Source organism: Sus scrofa, chromosome Y, assembly GCF_000003025.6.
Source record: "Sus scrofa isolate TJ Tabasco breed Duroc chromosome Y, Sscrofa11.1, whole genome shotgun sequence".
NCBI classification, from domain to species: Eukaryota; Metazoa; Chordata; class Mammalia; order Artiodactyla; family Suidae; genus Sus; species Sus scrofa.
The window spans coordinates 20106875-20124558 of record NC_010462.3 but is presented as its reverse complement, the minus strand read 5'-3'; the positions used below and the strand labels follow the sequence as shown (position 1 = coordinate 20124558).

General features: G+C 45.1%; 1 protein-coding gene across 1 annotated transcript; it reads right to left on the bottom strand.

The window, feature by feature from the left end:
* Positions 7301-8932, bottom strand: LOC110257907 (heat shock transcription factor, Y-linked-like). The gene is made up of 2 exons (XM_021080914.1): positions 8420-8932; positions 7301-7996 (listed from the first exon to the last, which is right to left on the bottom strand). Exons 1-2 carry the CDS (start codon positions 8930-8932, stop codon positions 7301-7303), a joined length of 1209 nt encoding a protein of 402 aa, XP_020936573.1.

The window sequence follows — 17684 nt, the reverse complement described above, 5'->3', positions numbered from 1 at the left end:
CTCTAATTGCAGTTTCCTTCATCCTCATTTCCCCCCGTGTTTTTTTTTTTTAATTTACAGACGTGATTTTTGTATTGCTGTAGTCTTTCAGCTTTTGTTCATTGGAGAAATACTTTATTTCCCATTCTATTTTAAATGGTATTCTTGCTGGATAGAGTATTCCATGTTGCATATTGTTTTTCCTTTCAGTTCTTTAAATATCACTTGCCATTCCCTCCCGGCCTGTAGAGTTTCTGTGAAGAAATCAGCAGATAGCCTTATGGGGGTTCGCTTTTAATTGACATTTTGCTTTTCTCTCTCTGCCTTTAGAATCCTCTCTTTATCTTTAATTTTTGCCATTGTTATTATATATCTTGGTGTGGTTCTATTTGGGTTCAAGTTGTTGGGGCCTTCTGTGCTTCTTGTATCTTGAAGTCAGAATCCTTTAGATTTGGAAAGCTTCCAGGGGTAATTTTTTGAACTATATTTTCAACCCGCTCTTGTTGTTCTTCTCCTTCTGGAATTCCTACTACGCAAAGATTGGCCCACTTTCTATTATACCGTAAGTCTCATATGGCTTTCATCTTTTTCCATTTTGTTTTCCTTCTGCTCTCCTGTTTGGCTGATTGCCATTGTTCTATCTTCCACATCCCTAATTCATTCCTCTGCGTTATTCATTCTGGTCCTCACTGCCCTTAGCTCTATTCTTATCTCTGCAAATGAATATTTTGGATTTGCTTGGCTCCTCCTTATGTTTTCTCATTCCTTTCTGAGGGCGTCTGCATTCCTGTTCATATCTTGTCTTCATTTCTTCAGTCTTTTCACTGTCTCCCTTTTGAACTCCAAGTCTGTCAGACTGATTCAGTGTTGAAGATTTTAGATGAATTCTCCCATTGCGTAAACTGGGAATGTTTTCTGAGCTTCTTCATCTTGCTTGTGTTTTCCATTTTCTGTGAATTTGGGGAAGCCAAAGGGTACTTTGGCACAATCCAGGCTGCACCGTGGTAGTGGAGCACTTCAGCAGGGCATGCATGGCTTGCTGGGTCACACTGCTGAGCCTAGGTTCTTTCCATGGCCAGGCATCATTGGCCTTTGTGCACCACTGTGGTCATTCACTTCTTGCAGCCAGGATGTGCTTGCTGGGGTGTTCTGCAGTGGTGGGGCCCTTCCTGGGGGCAGGTGGGGCTGAATGCTATGGGATGTGGTGGAGGCGCAGCCCTGCAGTTGGGCAGGGCTTTCCCAGGTGCTCCGTGGCAGCAGAGTGCCTCCTGTGGGCATGCGGTGCTTTTCAGTGTGCTTAGCTCATCAGTTGCCAAGGGTGGGTGGGGCTGGCTTCCTTGCTCTGTGGCAGAAAGTTGCTTCCTGAATGTGGGCAGGACTAGGCAGTTCACTCCATGGCAGAGGGGCATTCCTGAGGGTGGATGGGCCTGGCAGGTGTGCACCATGGTGGAGATGAACTTCCCACATGTGCCTGGGGATTGCTGGGGCATGCCAATCAGCAGAGCACTTCCCAAAGGGGGCATTCCTGGCCTGGTTGCCCCATTGAAGGCAGCTACTTCCCAAAGGTTGGTGGGGTTGGCCAGGGCTTGCCACATTGGAGTTGCCCTCGCTGCATATGTACGGGGCTTGCCTGGTGCTCCATGGCAGTGGGGTGCTTCCTGAGTGTGGGCAGTGCTGGCCAGCTCGCTCTGCAGTGGAGAGAGCTTCCCAAGTGTGGGTGGGCCTGGCAGGTGCCCATGGAGGTGGAGATGCATTTCCCATGGCTAGCTGGGGCTTTCTGGGGCAACCTGTAGCAGTGGAGCACTGCCCAAGGGTGGACAGGGCTGGCCGAGTTGCCCCATGGCAGCAGGGCACTTCCCCAGGGTAGGCAGGGCTGGCCAGTTTCCATTGTGGTCGTGGTGCATTTCCCAATGTGGTGAGGAGTTTCCCAGGGCATGTCTGGGCAGTGGGGCACTTCGCATGGCTGGGCATAATTCCAGACATAAGTTCTTCCAATACGTTTTCAATAATCTTTTCTTTTACTTCTCCTTCTGGAATTCCTACTATGCACAGATTGGCCCACTTTATGTTATCCCATAGGACTCTTATATTGCTTTCAGGGTTTTTTTCATTTGGTGTTCTGTCTGCTGTCCTGTTTGGGTGATTTGCTTTCTTCTATCTTCCACATCACTAATACGTTCCTGTGCATTATTCATTCTAGCCCTTACTGCCCTTAGCTCACATTGTAGGTCTGCAAATGAATTATCTAGATTTTCTTGGCTCCCCCTTACATTTTCTATTTCTTCTCTGAGGGAGTCTGTGTTACAGTGCTTATCTTCTCTGAATCTCTTTTTTTTTTTTTTTTTGTCTTTTGTTTTTGTCTGTTGTTGTTGTTGTTGCTGTTGTTGCTATTTCCTGGGCCGCTCCCATGGCATATGGACGTTCCCAGGCGAGGGGTTGAATCGGTGCTGTAGCCACCGGCCTACACCAGAGCCACAGCAACGCGGGATCCGAGCATCTGCGACCTACACCACAGCTCAGGGCAATGCCGGATGGTTAACCCACTGAGAAAAGGCAGGGACCGAACCCGCAACCTCATGTTTCCTTCTCGGATTCGTTAACCACTGCACCACGACAGGAACTCCTGAATCTCTTTAGTATTGTCACTCTGTCCCATTTGAACTCAAAGTCTGTCAGACTGTTTGAGTGTTGAAGGTTTTAGGTGAATTCTCCTGTTGCATAAACTGGGAATGTTTGCTGAGCTTCCTCATCTTGCTTGTGTTTTCCTTTTACTGTGAATTTGGGGAAGCCAAAGTGTAGTTTGGCACAGTCAGAGCACATGGTGGTGGTTGGGCTATTCCTGAGGTCAAGCATGGCTGGCCGGGTCCCACCACCGTGGCTAGGTGCTTCCTGTGGGCAATCAGTGTGGCTGGGTTGTGCTGCTATGGTGGGGAGCTTCCGTAGGCTGGGTGGGGCTGGCCAGAGTGTTCTGCCTTGGCAGTGCACTTCTTGAAGCCAGGTAGGGCTTGATGGGTTGTGCCACAAGATTGGAGGGCTTCCTGAGGGCATGCAGGGCTGGCCAGTGCCTGTCATGGTGGAAGTGCACTACTCCCAACAATGGTGCAATGTCTCTCCTAGTGTGGTTAATGTCCCATTGTTGGTGCCCTTCCTGCAGCCAGGGGCAGCTGCCTGTGGTTCTCTCCAGCAGTGGAGGGCTTCCCAAGGGTGGGGAGGGCTGGCCGGCGCATGCCGTGGAGGACGTTCACTCCCCATGGCCGGGAGCCTCTTGCCCTAGTGGTCAACAGCAGTAGGGGGCTTCCCGAGGGTGGCGGTGCTGGCTCTCTCATGCTGTGTCAGCAGAGCCCTTCCCAAGGGTGGGCAGGGCTGGCCTGTTCCTGCTGCTGTGGTGGTGAACTTCCTGATTTGGGGAGGAGGTTTCTGGGGTGCACCAGGGCAGTGGGGCACTTCCTGTGGGTGGAACACCAAGGAGGTGGTTGCCTTCCCATGGGTAGTGGGCCCAGTCTACTGCAGAAGTAATGTGGCTTCTCCCCGGGCATGCCCGTGGTGGAAGAGGGGGATGTGCTGGGAATGCTCTCTGTGCTCTACTAGCTGTTGTGCAAGTGAAAATGCTGTGGAGCAAGGAGTATTCTCTGGTGGCCCACACATCCTGCTCTCCCCTCCCCAACAATGGGGCAATGTCTCTCCTGCAGGCCCAGACCTTCTCCTGGGTTCCCTCTCTTGTGGCTTTCCAGTCCCCAGCCCTTAGCTCTTTGCAACCCTTCACCCCTGGGGCACCACTTCCTCATCTCTTATGCTGTCTCCACACCACCAACCCCAGCCTGCTCCCAGGGACTCACCTCCAAAGCCTAGGGCTTGGCACCCAGTCCCCACCAAAGCGTCTCAGTCTTTGAGACCTGTGCCAGTGGTTCTGATGATCTGTGTGGCTCTTACACTGCCTCTCAGTCCTCTGACCTGCTGATGCACTTTTCGTGGCATCTTGGAGATCCCTTGGACTCAGCTGATCTTTCCGCAGGTTCGGTGAGTTTCCAGGGTGTGGGTTCCCTTTCTCCTTCACCATTCCCTCTCAGGAGTCCAGTCCTGATGCCCCTTTTCTCTCTCTCTCCTCTTTTCTGTTGTTTTATCCATTTGTGTTAAGAGATTCTTCCCATTTTTGGAGATTTCAGTTCTTCTGCCAGCGTTCAGTTGCTGTTCTGTGTGAGTCATTTTACATGTAGATGTGTATTTTTTGTTGCATCTGTGGGAGAGGTGAACAAATCCCCCTACTCTTTCACCATCTGGGCTCTCTAAAATTGTGTCCTTCTTTATCTTTTTTTATGGCCTTTGTTTGTTTCAATGTCTATTTTTTCTACTATGTGTATCACAACTCCTGCTTTCCTGTCTTGACCATTGAAATATCATGTCCCATTCTCTCACTTTCAGTCTATATGTGATCTTTGCTCTAAAGGGACTCTCTTGTAGACAGCAGGTTGTATATTTTTGCATTTGATCCAATCTGCTGCTCTGTGTCTATTGATCAGAGTATTCAGTCCCTTGACCCTTAAGGTAATTATTGAGAAACATGTATTTATTCCCATGTTAAACCTTGCTTTTCAGTTGATTTGGTGTATTACCTTGGTTCTTTTTTTTCTTTTTCTTTTTTTTTTTTGATGATTTCCATTTATTTTATGCTTGGATACATTTCTTTTTAGTTTTCATGAATGTAATGTTTGGTTTGATTTGTGGTTTCCCTGTTTTTCAAGTAGGTTAACCACTTCCTATATCTGCTTGCTTTAGCCTGGTAGTCATATAGGCTCAATCACATTATTTAAAATTAGGTGTCTATATTTTCATACTTACTTAGCTACATTCTATGCTTTTGAATTTCTTCTTTAAGAACTGCGTGTTTGTCCTTTTGGTGTTCCTTGTGTTTCTCATCACTTTTTGAGTAGATTTTTGTTTGTTTGTATGTTTTGGTGATGTATGCTGGCTGATTTAAGTGACTGCTTTCCAATCTGTATATCTTCTGTCTTATTTCTTCTTCTCCTTCTTTTTCTCCTCCTCTTCCTCCTCTTTCTCCTTCTTCTTCTTCTTCTTCTCTTTCTTCTTCCACCTCCCCCTCCCCCTCTACTTCCTCCCTCTCCCCCTCCCCCTCCTTCTCCTTTTTCTTCTTCTTCTTCTTCTAGCCATTTCAGTATTTTTTTAGAATGGGTTTAGTATTGATGTACTCGTTTAGCTTTTTTTATCGGAGAAATTCTGTTTCCATTTCCAGTTCAAATGATACTCAATAAGTGAATAAAACATAAATAAATGAATAAATAAATAAAAGAATAACTAAAGAAATGATAGACTTGCTGGGAAGAGTATTCTAGGCTACAGAGTTTTTCCTTTTGGAACTTTGTATATAGCTTACCAATTTCTTCAGGCCTGTAGTGTTTCTGTAGAGGAATTAGATGATTTGGGGGTTCTCTTATATTTAATGCATTGTATTTCTCTTGCTGCCTTTCGAATCCTCTCTTTATCTTTGGCCATTTCCATTATAGTAGGTCTAGGTGTGGGCATATTTGTGTTCAGCCTGTTTTGTGCCTTCTGTGATTACTGTATTTTGATACCTGTTTCCTTTAGTTTGGGAAAAATTTGAGACATAATTTCTTCCAATATATTTCCAATCCACTTGTCTTTTTCTTCTGCCTCTTGAATTGCTATTATGCATAGATGGACCCCTGTTATGCTACCCCATAGATCTCCTATGTTGCTTTCATGTATTTTCATGTGGTTTTCTGCCTGCTGTCCTGATTGGGTGATTTCCATTATGCTATCTTCCATGTCACTAATTCATTCCTCTGCACTCTTCACTCTGCCCTTTAGTGCCTTTAGCCCAGTTTGGCTATCTGCAAAAGACTTTTCTAATTTTTCCCTATTTTCCCCTAAATTTCCTCATTCCTCTCGAAAGTAATTGACATGACTGTTTGTAATGTGCTCGTAAGTCCCTGATATTCAGCCTTCATTCCTTCAGTATATATTCACTCTACCCCTTTTGAACTCAGTGTCTTTTGGCCTACGGAGGTCTGTTGCATTGTTTCTGCTTCACATGAAATCTCCTGTACCTTACGTGGGAATTGTTCCTGGGCTTCTTCATCGTGTCTATGATTTTCTTTTTCTGTGCGTTTGGGGAAGCCAAACTCTCGTCTTGGAGGGTTACTTCTAGGCAAGAGCAACCCTTTGTATTTTGTGGTGTGTTACCATTTATTTGGGGCATGGAGGATTGCATTCTTGCTGGCTCAATCTTGGGAGTAAGCGGGCCATTATCCCGAGGGTGCAGAGTGTATTTCCAGGGAGAGGGAGGTAGTGGGTAGGGCTGGTAGTCAGTGCCTTCTTGCTGGGTTCTTAGCTGCAGCAAGTACATGCAGGGAGGTGGCACAGGCTACTCCTTGTTTCAAGGCCTTGGGCATGATAATGAGCTTTTTGCAGAATCATGAGGTGCCCAGAGCATTTGGTAGTGGCAGTGGCAGTGGCAGTGGCCTGGTTTGTGAGTTCCCAGAGAACTTGGAGCAGAAACAGGTAGTGTTTGGTCACAATGACCTCTTCTGAGGTGCCCTCTGAGGTGATTAGGGCCACAAGGGGTGCCTGTTCCAGGACCCCTAGTGATAGCAGGCCATGTACACCTCTGGTGGTTTGCCCCTCCAACTGAGGACCCTTATAAGAAGCAGCCTGTCCCTCTTAGCCCACACAGGAGGTGGTGCACCACTGTTCCTAGTTACAGGGTCTTGGCAAAGGACACTGTTAAACCTTCTGCGTGTTTCTTCCCTGCAACTGTCAGAGCATTTTGCACTGACAGTTGCAGGGTGGTTATATGCCCAGGGTGATGACAGCAATACTGGGTGGTGCTCAGTTGTAGTACTCTCTCTATTTCTGACCTCTAGGGTGACTGTGGTCAGAGATTGGACCTGATCTCACACCCCTACCGGTGGCATGCCTTGACTCCCTGTGGTTTCTGAGATGACTGCTTTGGTTTGTCCCCGCTGCCTGTAGATCACTCAGGAGACACCACATCTCACTTACCCAATTGATGCCCAAAATAAAAAATGTAATTGTATTATATACATGTAAGGGTAACCTGACCCACTTGCTTTACAGTGGGAAAATAAAAAAAAAGAAAAAGAAAAAAAGAATTTGAAAAATTAGAAAAAGAGATCCAGCTGAATAAGAAAAAAAAGGTGATGAAGCTATGAAGATGAACATACAAGTTTATTGCTGAAATAACAGAATTGCAGGAATTTGGTGACATTTGCCAACATAAATTTTCATCTTCACTCTCCTGCATAACCTATAGTCCTTTGATAGGTCAGTGGAAATTAGGGTGATGTTCCGATACGGAGGAGGACTGAGGATTTGGCCTTGAAAGCGAGGCAGCTGATGTGTCAGTGGCCATTGGCATTGGGAACCATGGATGGGCTGCTGGTTGCGGGTTAGACACAGGGCACTCAGTTGGTGATATATTCTGGTATCTGGTTGGCAAAGGAGAAGGCTCCACCCTCAGTCCAAAATAACCACTTGGGAAGTTAGAAATACAGCGGAACTGAGAAATGGAAGTGGTAGTTGTAATGAAATTCACGACGTGACCACTTGCTGGAGAGTAGCTGCTTTGTGAGTGCATGTGAAACGTGGTCAACTGACTAAAAATAGCATGTTGAGCCATGACAATTTGTCCTGGTGGCCTGACTGATGGTGATGATGGAGAAGAAAGACCACTTCTAGTTGGGGTAGTTGTATTAGAAATTCTCTGGCTCATAGAAGGCCATCTTATTAAAGGCACATTTAGGTTTGTAGAGGTTGAAAATGCATCTTCTCCACGAGTTTCTGCAACTACATCAGAATTATGGTTATCCACATCACCCCCTGTTCTAGAGCGCTTCTTGCTGCAACCTTGAAGTAGAGAAGCCGATACTGGAGAACCATTTTTCACCCTGACTCTTCTTTTCATCCTCACCAACAGATGGGGACAGCCTCGTTTAAAATTTGGATTATGGTAGAACTGCAGCTAAAACCAAAAGAGAAAGGTATTTAGTGACCTTTTAAACAAAGATACGAGGACAAAGAATCCATAAAAATCTGACTTGTTTCATCACACAGAGTTAATGTCAGGAAATAATACTCATCTATTACTAACATTTTCAAAAATTTATGTAGTGGGAACAGGCAATTATGGTCCTTAAATAAAAATGCCTGGTGCATTTACAGTAACAGTATGAGGTTCAGGGGCTTGTATTGGGTGAGGTTCATCGAGAAGGCTCCAGGTGGCTAGGAAATTTCTCTATCACCCCAAATATTTTATGACCAAGTGGCCTTCAACTTAAAAGCGTAGCAGTACTTCATCCCACTTTCAAGGTCTACTATGACCCTATATGTATGAACATATTTGCAGATGTCCCTCTGTAAATAGTAACTGGACATTTCATAATACCTTGTTCCAAGCAGAGACTTCATTATCTTCTGCCAGAATGTTGGCTAGTGAGGCAGGTCTTTGAAAATTCCTTCGCAATTTAGTAAATCCATAAAGGTTAAGCTGTCGAACTAAGCTTTTCATACTCTCAGTTTCAAAAATTCTGAAGGGAGCCTTTCTCTCCAGAACTTCTTTCTTGAAGCGTTCTTCATTAATCACGATCGAGGTTCCATTTTCATCCCACCAAATGGACTTAAATCGATCACTTTCAACAATTTCCCAATGTTTTCTGGGAAAGGGCAGAGGAAGAAAATCACTATCTTCATCTGGTTCAGAGGCACACAATGTGTGGCATGGTTCCTTCATCAGGGAGCCCTCAGGCAAAGCCTGGAAAGCCTTTTCTTCACTCTGAGACCTCAAGTCCAAGTCCCCAGTGATTGAGTTATCACACCATGGTGATGTAATGGAGGATTCTGAACCAGTTGATTCATCTTTAGGAGACACACCTTGAATTTCTGAAGGAGCATGTGCCATCTCAGATAAATTTCTCTTCAGCTACTTTTCTCACCTGCATGGCTTTTGAATTCTGCAGTTTTAAATGCTGCTTTGGTAAGCCTACACAGATAAACTATCCAATCCATCACAATGGTTGCCAGCCTGAGTAGCTGTGACATCACAACACACTAGTCTCCTAGCAATCTGAGCATCACCTTCAGTCAGGGTTTACTTCTCTATGAAATTAGCCCAGTTAATATAAAATACGAGCTCCATCATTAAACAGTAACCCAAAGAGAGAAAAAAAAAATGAGATCAGCAAATGAGATCCCATTCCAATGGAATCTTTTTAATAAAAAATCACATAAATAAATTAATCCATTTCATCCCTGAAGTAAACGCAAGTTCTCTCTTGTGCACATATGCACTTGTGCCTGTTATGTAAGGCCTTGAAAATGGAGGAAAAAAAAAAAACGGCAAAGTGAAACAAAAGTAATGCAGCTCTTGAGAGTGTATAACTAGAATCTGTGCAGTATTTATATTCATAAAATGCATAGCCAGTGTTCTCTGATGGTTAGCTTGTTAGAAAAGTGTTCTGATCTCTGCTGTGCTATGGTTTCAATCCCTGGCCTGGGAACTTCTGCATGCCCCAGGTACAGTCCAAAAAATGAAAAGACAAAAAGAAAAGAAAAAAAGAAACAAATACACAATCAAAACTAAACCAAAACAAAACAAACCACGACCTTTATCACTAACCAAGACATGAAGGGCCCTGGGCAACAAGCAAAATATCTATAGCCATAGAGACAAAAAAATGATTGATGGTTGCTTGGGTTAGGAGAGGAAATTTGGGGAAGTACCATCCAAAGGGTATGAGATTTCCTTGTGGATTGATGACAATGAGAATTGGGGAATTGATGGGTGTACCACATTCTGAAAATTATGTACGCCGTTGAACTGAATACTCTAAAACTTCTACCATAATGTTTTCACATTGTTAAGAACTGATAGTGATCTGGTATCAGTGATTTTATTATATAGAGTTTTCTGTGTATCCTACATAAGTAGTCTGTGTGGTAATCAATATTCCAAACATTTTCCGTTAGGCTTGCTGAGGGAGGAAGGCACAAGGTCAGTTAAGACACGAGGGATTTATTAGGGTCTCTGAGGGGGCTGGGTGTAACTCACGATGGCATCAGCCTTGACTGCAAGGAGGTGTTAGACTTATAAAGCATCTGTGGTGGGAGTCTGTGGTTGGAGTCCATGGTGGGACCTTGTGGCAGGGAAAATGGAGAAGAAAGGGAAGGTCAAGGGAGGTGTAGGGGCTCAAGTCCTATGACAGAGTACAGTTAATCCTTGTAGGCAGTTAGTCTGTGCAGGCAGTTGCTTCCCACAGGTCCTCGTTTCTTGCTGCCCAACTTGCACATCCACATTCTGGGAGGGGTGTCCACAGCAAGTCTCTCAGGTGAGCAGCAATAGTTGGGGTGTATGGCGGTCTGTCTCCATCCTCCTGGGATCCTCTCATTCAAGCCTTCCATTATATGGGATAGGGATGAATGTCTACTCTTCTCTATCTGCTTCCTGCTGGCCTGGGGTGGGGAGTACTTGTGGATGGACATGGTACATGCTACCATAGAGGATGGGAAGCAAGGAAAAATAACATTAAACATGGGTTGATACCAGTATTGTTGAAGGAGGAGTGTAGTTTCATCTGAGTAGGTTTTAACACGTGATGTGGTATTAACACGTAAATCACAGGAACTATTGGTCATAAAACATGTTGCCTCCTTTCTGTTGCTATAAGAGAAGACCATGAAAATGTAAGGTTGCTGCTGCCAGCTGATGCTGCTTTGAGAACAGCTGGTGTCATCACGTCTGACAGGGCACATAAAACCTAAATTCTTGGCAATAAAAAGGCTTGCCTAAAATTACTTCCATAAAATTTCCTAGTCTTCCCGGACCCACAGCTACTCCATTCTGCCTTTTCTCCCTTTTGGCCCATGCAGATGCCATTGTTAATGATCTCTGTATTTCTAGATGAGAGAAGATGCAAGAATTTGGGCCCATAGAGATCCTCACCTGAAATCGGTCTGAAGGCCTGTGCCTCACCCCTGGTCACCTCCCTGAGCTCTGCTCAGCAGGTGCTGCAGGTCAACAGCTGCTGTGCCTCAAGCTTTCCTGCACGGAGAGCCTCTAGGCAAGTGCTAACTTGAGGTCACAGTTGGCCATACTCCCCCATGGTCGTATATTTGACCATAGTTTGGGGAAGCATTTCATGACCATTTCATCTCACAGTGCCAGCAATGAACATTGCTAGGTCTGGCAATGATGTCACAGATAGGCCACTCAATGTGCTAGTCCTGGACAAGGCCATACTAGGAGTAGCCAAACGTCTCTGGACAACCCATCTTCCTCGTCTATTATGGTCCAGGAAAATATTCCCTCTTGCTGCATGTTCCCATATCTAGAGACCACCGATCTCATATGGAACCATATATCATTTTCAGTGACTCAGTTACACTTCTGGAAATGCAAGAGACAGCAATTTTGTGGAGACAGTGAATAAAACATAAACCTAGAGACTCTCATGCTGAGAGAAGGAAGTGAGAAAGAGAAAGACAAATACAACATTATAACACTTACATCTGGTGTCTATTTTAGAGCACAAGTGAAGCTTTCCACAGAAGAGAAAAACATGGATTTTGAGAATAGACTTGTGGTTTCCAGGGGGAGGGGGACTGGGACGGAGTGGGATTGAGTGGGAGCTTGGGGTTCATTGATGCAGTCTCTAGCCTTCGGAATGGATAAGCAGTGAGATCCTGCTGTGTAGCCCTGGGAACTATGTCTCCTCACTTGTGATGGAGCATGATAATGTGAGAAAATAATGTAAACATGTCTGTGTACCTGGCTCACCATGCTGTGCAGTAGAAAATATAACAATATATTGGTGGCAATAAAAACAAAATAACCTATTCTGATAAGGAGTGGAAAAATATAAGAAAATATCTGTGGTCTCTTAAAAAAATGTGGAAAGCAGTATTCATAAAGTCATAAATGAAAATTGAAAAGCTTCACACAAAACAGCCCTGTTTTATCGCTGTTCAGCTGGATTAGTCCGTTCGTTCTCTTTAAATGAAATTTCATTCTGACTTGTCCACTCAGCTGTATTTTCCAGTGTTCTTAGGCTGGTTATCCCTAGATAGTTTAAACATTCCCAACACAAGGGAGCCTTTAAATTTCGATTAATGTAGCCCAGGAGAGTTATGTCACTTGGCTAAAGTCTTACCTGCTGATTGAGCTTGAGTAACAGTTGAAGGAAACATAATTGTGCCCTTGTGAGAGCCGGTATTAGTTGGCCAGGTGAGGGGATCCCACCTAGGAACATCACTGATAAGAGCCTTGGAGGGGAGAAACCCGCCAAGGTAGGTGAGAAGGTCAACAAATGACCATGTGGTCGGGGGGGGGGGGAATCTTGGGATAGTGGTCTCCTTCAGATGGTGACTTCTTTTTGTCCAGGCATTGGTGTTTTTGTTATTAGGGCCTTGTTTTAGGGTGAGTTTGATGTCAGTAGTTCTCTCTGTAGACCAGTGCAATGTGGATGTCCTTCTTAAGAGGGAACTAGAGATTTTAAGAGTTATTTTATTCACTTTGGTTGTGCATATGATACTTAAGTATTCCTGACAAGAGACATTCCATCTAGGCTGGAGACAACCCTTTAAATGATACTTTCCCAGAATGTATAACCCCCTGGTTATCGTGGGGCATCAGATATTCTTGCAGAGACGGATTGCAGCACTCAGTTTCCCATGCTGAGAGTATGTTCTTAGTACCCCCCTTAAACATTGAAATATTGTAACACAGCCTCAAAGAACTATTTGGGAAGTGAGTTTTAGAAAGTGAACCCTAACCTCAAAACACAGAACTAGAGTATGAGTCACAAGGTTGTCTCTAAAATGATCCTCATTTTCACCAGACATTGTCAACCTAGAACTGTAGAAGGAATACCCCAAAGGGAGAACATATTTTCAAAGCATTTCTTTTCATTAATGTGTATTCTGGGGAGCCAGGAAGAACCAGGCTGCCTCTTGGATTTCCCACAGTCATGGCTCTTGAATTCACAGCTGTTGCTTACCTATCTTCCCTCCTGTGATTTAGGGGCACACTTTTCCCATGCTACAAGGTCATCAGGATGGCAAATGTCTGAGAAGGAGGGAGTAAGTTGTGAGCTATATCTTTATAGATTGGGTTCATACCTTCCATCCGACAATTTCTCCCCTGTAACACGGTAATTTACACTTAGGAAATTTGCAAATACACACACACACACGCAGAGAGAGAGAGAGAATGCAAATTCTAAACACCTGGCCAAGTAGAATCTCACTTTATTGTAAAACATTACCTAGTCACTCAACCAAAGTAACAAAGGATTTCAAAAGCAAATACAAATTAAAGGCCAATCGATTCACGTAACCTGTTATCAAGAGTATGAACAAGGTAAGGTTAAGGTTCAGAAACCTTTCTTTTAGCAGAGAGACAGAAACCTAATTCAAGTTTTACACGAGCTTACCTTTAAAGTTAGTTTGTTTTTTAACTTTAAACTCCCAGTCAGTCCCGACCAAGCTTGAAAATCCTGTCTAGTGTCCACTTCGCAGAAATCTTCCATCGCTTTCTGTATCCGTATTATTCTCTCTGCTACCTTTCCATTCAAAATAACAAGCTACACGACAGACTTACTTTCTGTTCCCTTAATAAAATGCAATTCCATTCCTCCTTCCTTCTTTACTGAAAATACAATGTCTACTTTTCTGGATGGACTTTTTATCACTTCTAAAAGTATGTGTTTCCTGGTACAGAACATCACATCATAGCACCAAAACACCGATAAAAGTCTTAAGGGATGTTGCTGTCCCTTCTTAGTAACTGAAGCCTCAGCATTCGATTTGACTTTTATCAAACCTAGGTGCAATAAGAAAAGCTTCTGCCAATGAATCTGAAGACATGCTCATATAAGTTAGATCATTCATTTTGAATGGGAGCAAGCTGCTGAGCTATGGAATGGGTGGAGGTATCCCACACCCAGGGCAAAAGAACGGAGGCTGGGAGAGGTAGCTTATCATGTTCTAGATGAGCAAGGGGGAGGAGAGAGGGCTCGGAAAGAGAGACAGGAGTGAGAAGTCTGAGGGAGGCTCTGAAATTAGATAAAATATATCTGCCAAGAGTTGGGGGCTGGGCACTTGGTTAATATCAGGAAAGAACAGCTAAAGGGTGTCTCTGATGGGGTGCAGTTTGGAAGGGGTTTTGGTAAGGGTTTGGAGATGAGACCACCAACATGCACAATAGAGACTTGAGAGGGGTGTTTGTGACCTGTTAATTGAGGTTGTGCTGAGTAAGTGGCCCCTGTGTTGATAAGAAAGGATACCAGCTTACCTACAACTAGCAGAGTTACCTGGTGCTTCACCCGAGTAGTAGTTGTGGGTCCGGGATGCAGGGGTTTCCAGGGCACCCTCAGTCATCTGTGATTCTGCCAAGGTGGCTTGGCCAGTTGAGGTCCAAGGATTCTGGTCTCTCTGCAGGGAGGGGTGTGGCCCTCCCCTGAGAGGTTTCCAGTGGCCTCTCTTATCACACCTGCAGCATGGGCCTGGAGTGCCTTAGAGCCATTGTCCAGGGGAGAGAGCTGATATTTGTGGGAGCGCTGAATGGCAGTTGCCTGCATTTTGTATTTAGCCTGATCTCTTTTTAAGTGTTGGCGTTCAGCCTCTTTATGCTGATTATTAAAGACCTTGAAGGTGAGGGTGAAGACATCCTGCTGAGGGGTTTGAGGGCCATCCTCCAACTTTTGTAATCTGTGCCTTATGTCAGGGACAGACTGAGAGATGAAGGGAGTGTGGAAGGAAAGATTCCATCCAAGTGGGAAAGGTCTAACTATGTATCTTTTTGAAGTGCCTCTGCTAATCAGGAAGCAGAGCAGGTTTTTCATGTGGGCTTTGTCTAATTTCTTCTTCTTTTTTGTAGTTAAGACCTGCTTCACATAGTCCTCCTATGAGACAAGTTACCATGTGACTCTGGTGTCTGAAGGCCTGGGAATCGACTGGAGAGTCCCAGGTTGGATCCTGTCTTGGGACTGCTACCGCCCGCACTCTTTGGTTCTTGTTTTGCCAGCAGAGGTCATCTGTGTGGGCCTGAGTGGCTAACCAGACCCTTTCCTTTTCCGCAAGGTTGAGGATGAAGGATAAGGTGACATCAACACCATGGCAGGTAAGGTCACGAGACTGAGTGATTTGTTCAAATACCTTAATGTAGATGGAGGGATCAGAGAGAAGGAGTCTCATCTTTTATGTTTTTCAATTTAAGTGGGAGGGGTTGGACATGGAAATAGGGACATGGACCTGGGCAATCCCTGCAGTGCTGGCAACTCCCCCTCAAGGGACCAAAGGAGCTGGTTGGGAGGATTTTGGAGAAGGAGGAAACTGGGTACAGAACTGTGAATGAGGAGGAGAGAGAGAGGGGTCAGTATCTGGGTTAGGATGGGGAGAAGCTGAGGACGGCTTGGGTCGGAGAGTGGAGGATTTTGAGTTGGGGGAGAGCTGGAGGCATGGTGAGATTTGTATTGTGGAGAATAATGATCTGCAGGATCAAAGCAGGATCTATCAGAATGAGCGGGACTATGACATAAATGGTGGGGAAGAATTTGAAAGGTGAAGCAAGGAGAACAGAGGGAGGGGTGTGGGCTGAGGGTAAAGACATAGGGCCTTTCATGCCACTCGTCATTACAGTGACAAATGTTATTGAGGTCACTCAGGCTATTTACATTGAATGTGGACTTGTGGTTGCCAAGGGGGAGAGGGAGAGGGAGGGAGTGGGATGGATGGGGTGCTTGGGGTTAATAGATGCCTTCTAGTGCCTTTGGATTGGATTAGCAATGGGATCTTGTTGTGTAGCCCTAGGAACTCTGTCTGGTCCCTCAGGGCGGAGCATGATAAAGGGAGAAAAAAGAATACATACATGTATGTGGAAGGGACTCACCACGCTGTACAGTGATGAAGCAGAACGTGAACAGAACACGTTGGACCAGCTATAATGGAAAAACAAATACAACATCACTATAGAAAAAAATTGAAAGTGGCATTTTGGGAGCATTGAGAGCCATTAGCTAATGTTTATCCTGTGCACACGGAGTTACAGAAGAATTAAATATGCTTGGACCTAACATTTCCTCTTAGGAATACCTAAATTCCATAAGAGGCAACCAAGCGGTGTGTTCTGCGGAGGAGTGGAGGGCTTCTTCGCCATGATGAGGACTAAGAGGGGATGTGGGGTAAGGAAGGGGCCACCTTAGGGAGTGCCACTTTTTAGGCTGAGTATCTCTAAAGTCTGGATAGTGGACGCTGAGGGACAGAGAGAGAGGTTTTGCACTGATGTGGGTGTCCCCAGATGAGAGGGATGGGGCCAAGTGTCTATGCATTCTACAGACCTAGTGTGATGCTTTGTTGCAGAAGGTTGTACTCTGATGTGCCAGAGGAACTGGGGCCCAAGAGCCATGCTGACAGGAGACCCAGAAAAGTGACATTTTCTCACCCAAGTATAAGAAGGTAAGTGCTGGATGCAGAGTCAGTCATGGAAAATTGGAATTCCCCGTTAGGGTTTCCTCCCTGACTGAGCAGGAGAGGACTGGTGCAGAGGTGCCTGGATCAGGGACCCAAACCTGGGTGGGTTCCAGATGTTAAGCCAGGAAGAGCTGCCCCTGCCTGCTGCTCTCTGGCTTTCAAACCCAGGAGTTTGGGGCACCACTGATCTGATTCCCATTCTCGTAACATTCCCGCTTGGGTTTTAGGACCAGATGTGAATTTTGCTGAGAGAGGAGTGGGCAAGGGCATTTGATATTAATGGCTCAGGAGGGCACCAGCCTTGACTGTGAGGAGGGGCTAGGCTTATAAAGGATCTGTGGCAGGAATCTGCGGTGGGAGTTCATGGCAGGAACTTTGATGGGAACAATGAAGAAAGAGGAGGGGAAGGTCAAGGGAGGAGTAGGGGGTCAAGTCCCATGACAGAGAGCAGTTCATCACTATAGAAGTTAACATATGCCTCCAGGTGTTTTCCTCAGTCCGTTGGTTCTTGCTGCTCAAACTGAGCATCCACTTCTGGGAGAGGTCGTCCATAGCAGGTCTCCAAGTTGAACAGCCATATATGGGGGCAATGGGGGTCTGTCTCCATGCTGCTGGGAACCTCACATTTTCATAGTCATATTAGCACAGCAAATATGATTCTTGTTGGTATGTCTATCAATATATGCTAAGTATTCATGAAGTAGAGATTTCGTGTTTATGTAGGGCCCCTACCATTAAGGAAATCCAACAAGTAGGAGATAAGTCATAACAAGAGAGTTTATAAGAAAAACGACTTATATGAGTGTAAGAGGAAACTTGCCATTGTTGAAAGAGCCAAAGGATATAATCCAAGATTACATGGAATCGTAGTCTTTTTTTTTTTCTTTTGTTAGAACAGGAAATAGGCAGAGGGGTTTTGGTGAGGAAATAACAAGGGCATAGAGTCAGGAGCATTGAGGTTTCCCATAGGTTTTGTGACCAGGAAATGGCCAGGGGATGTGTGAGAAGGCTAGGCCTTCCTGGCATTATGGGGTTGCAGGATTCCTAGGGGCTTGTGGCTGAGGTAACCAGTGTCAGGCTTAGCCTCAGGCTGTAAAAGGTGCATTTGAGGAAAGGGTGAGACTGTTCCAAGATAGGGTCATGGAGGGGTAGGTGGAGAGGGTGAGAATTTGCCAAGGTATGGTGTG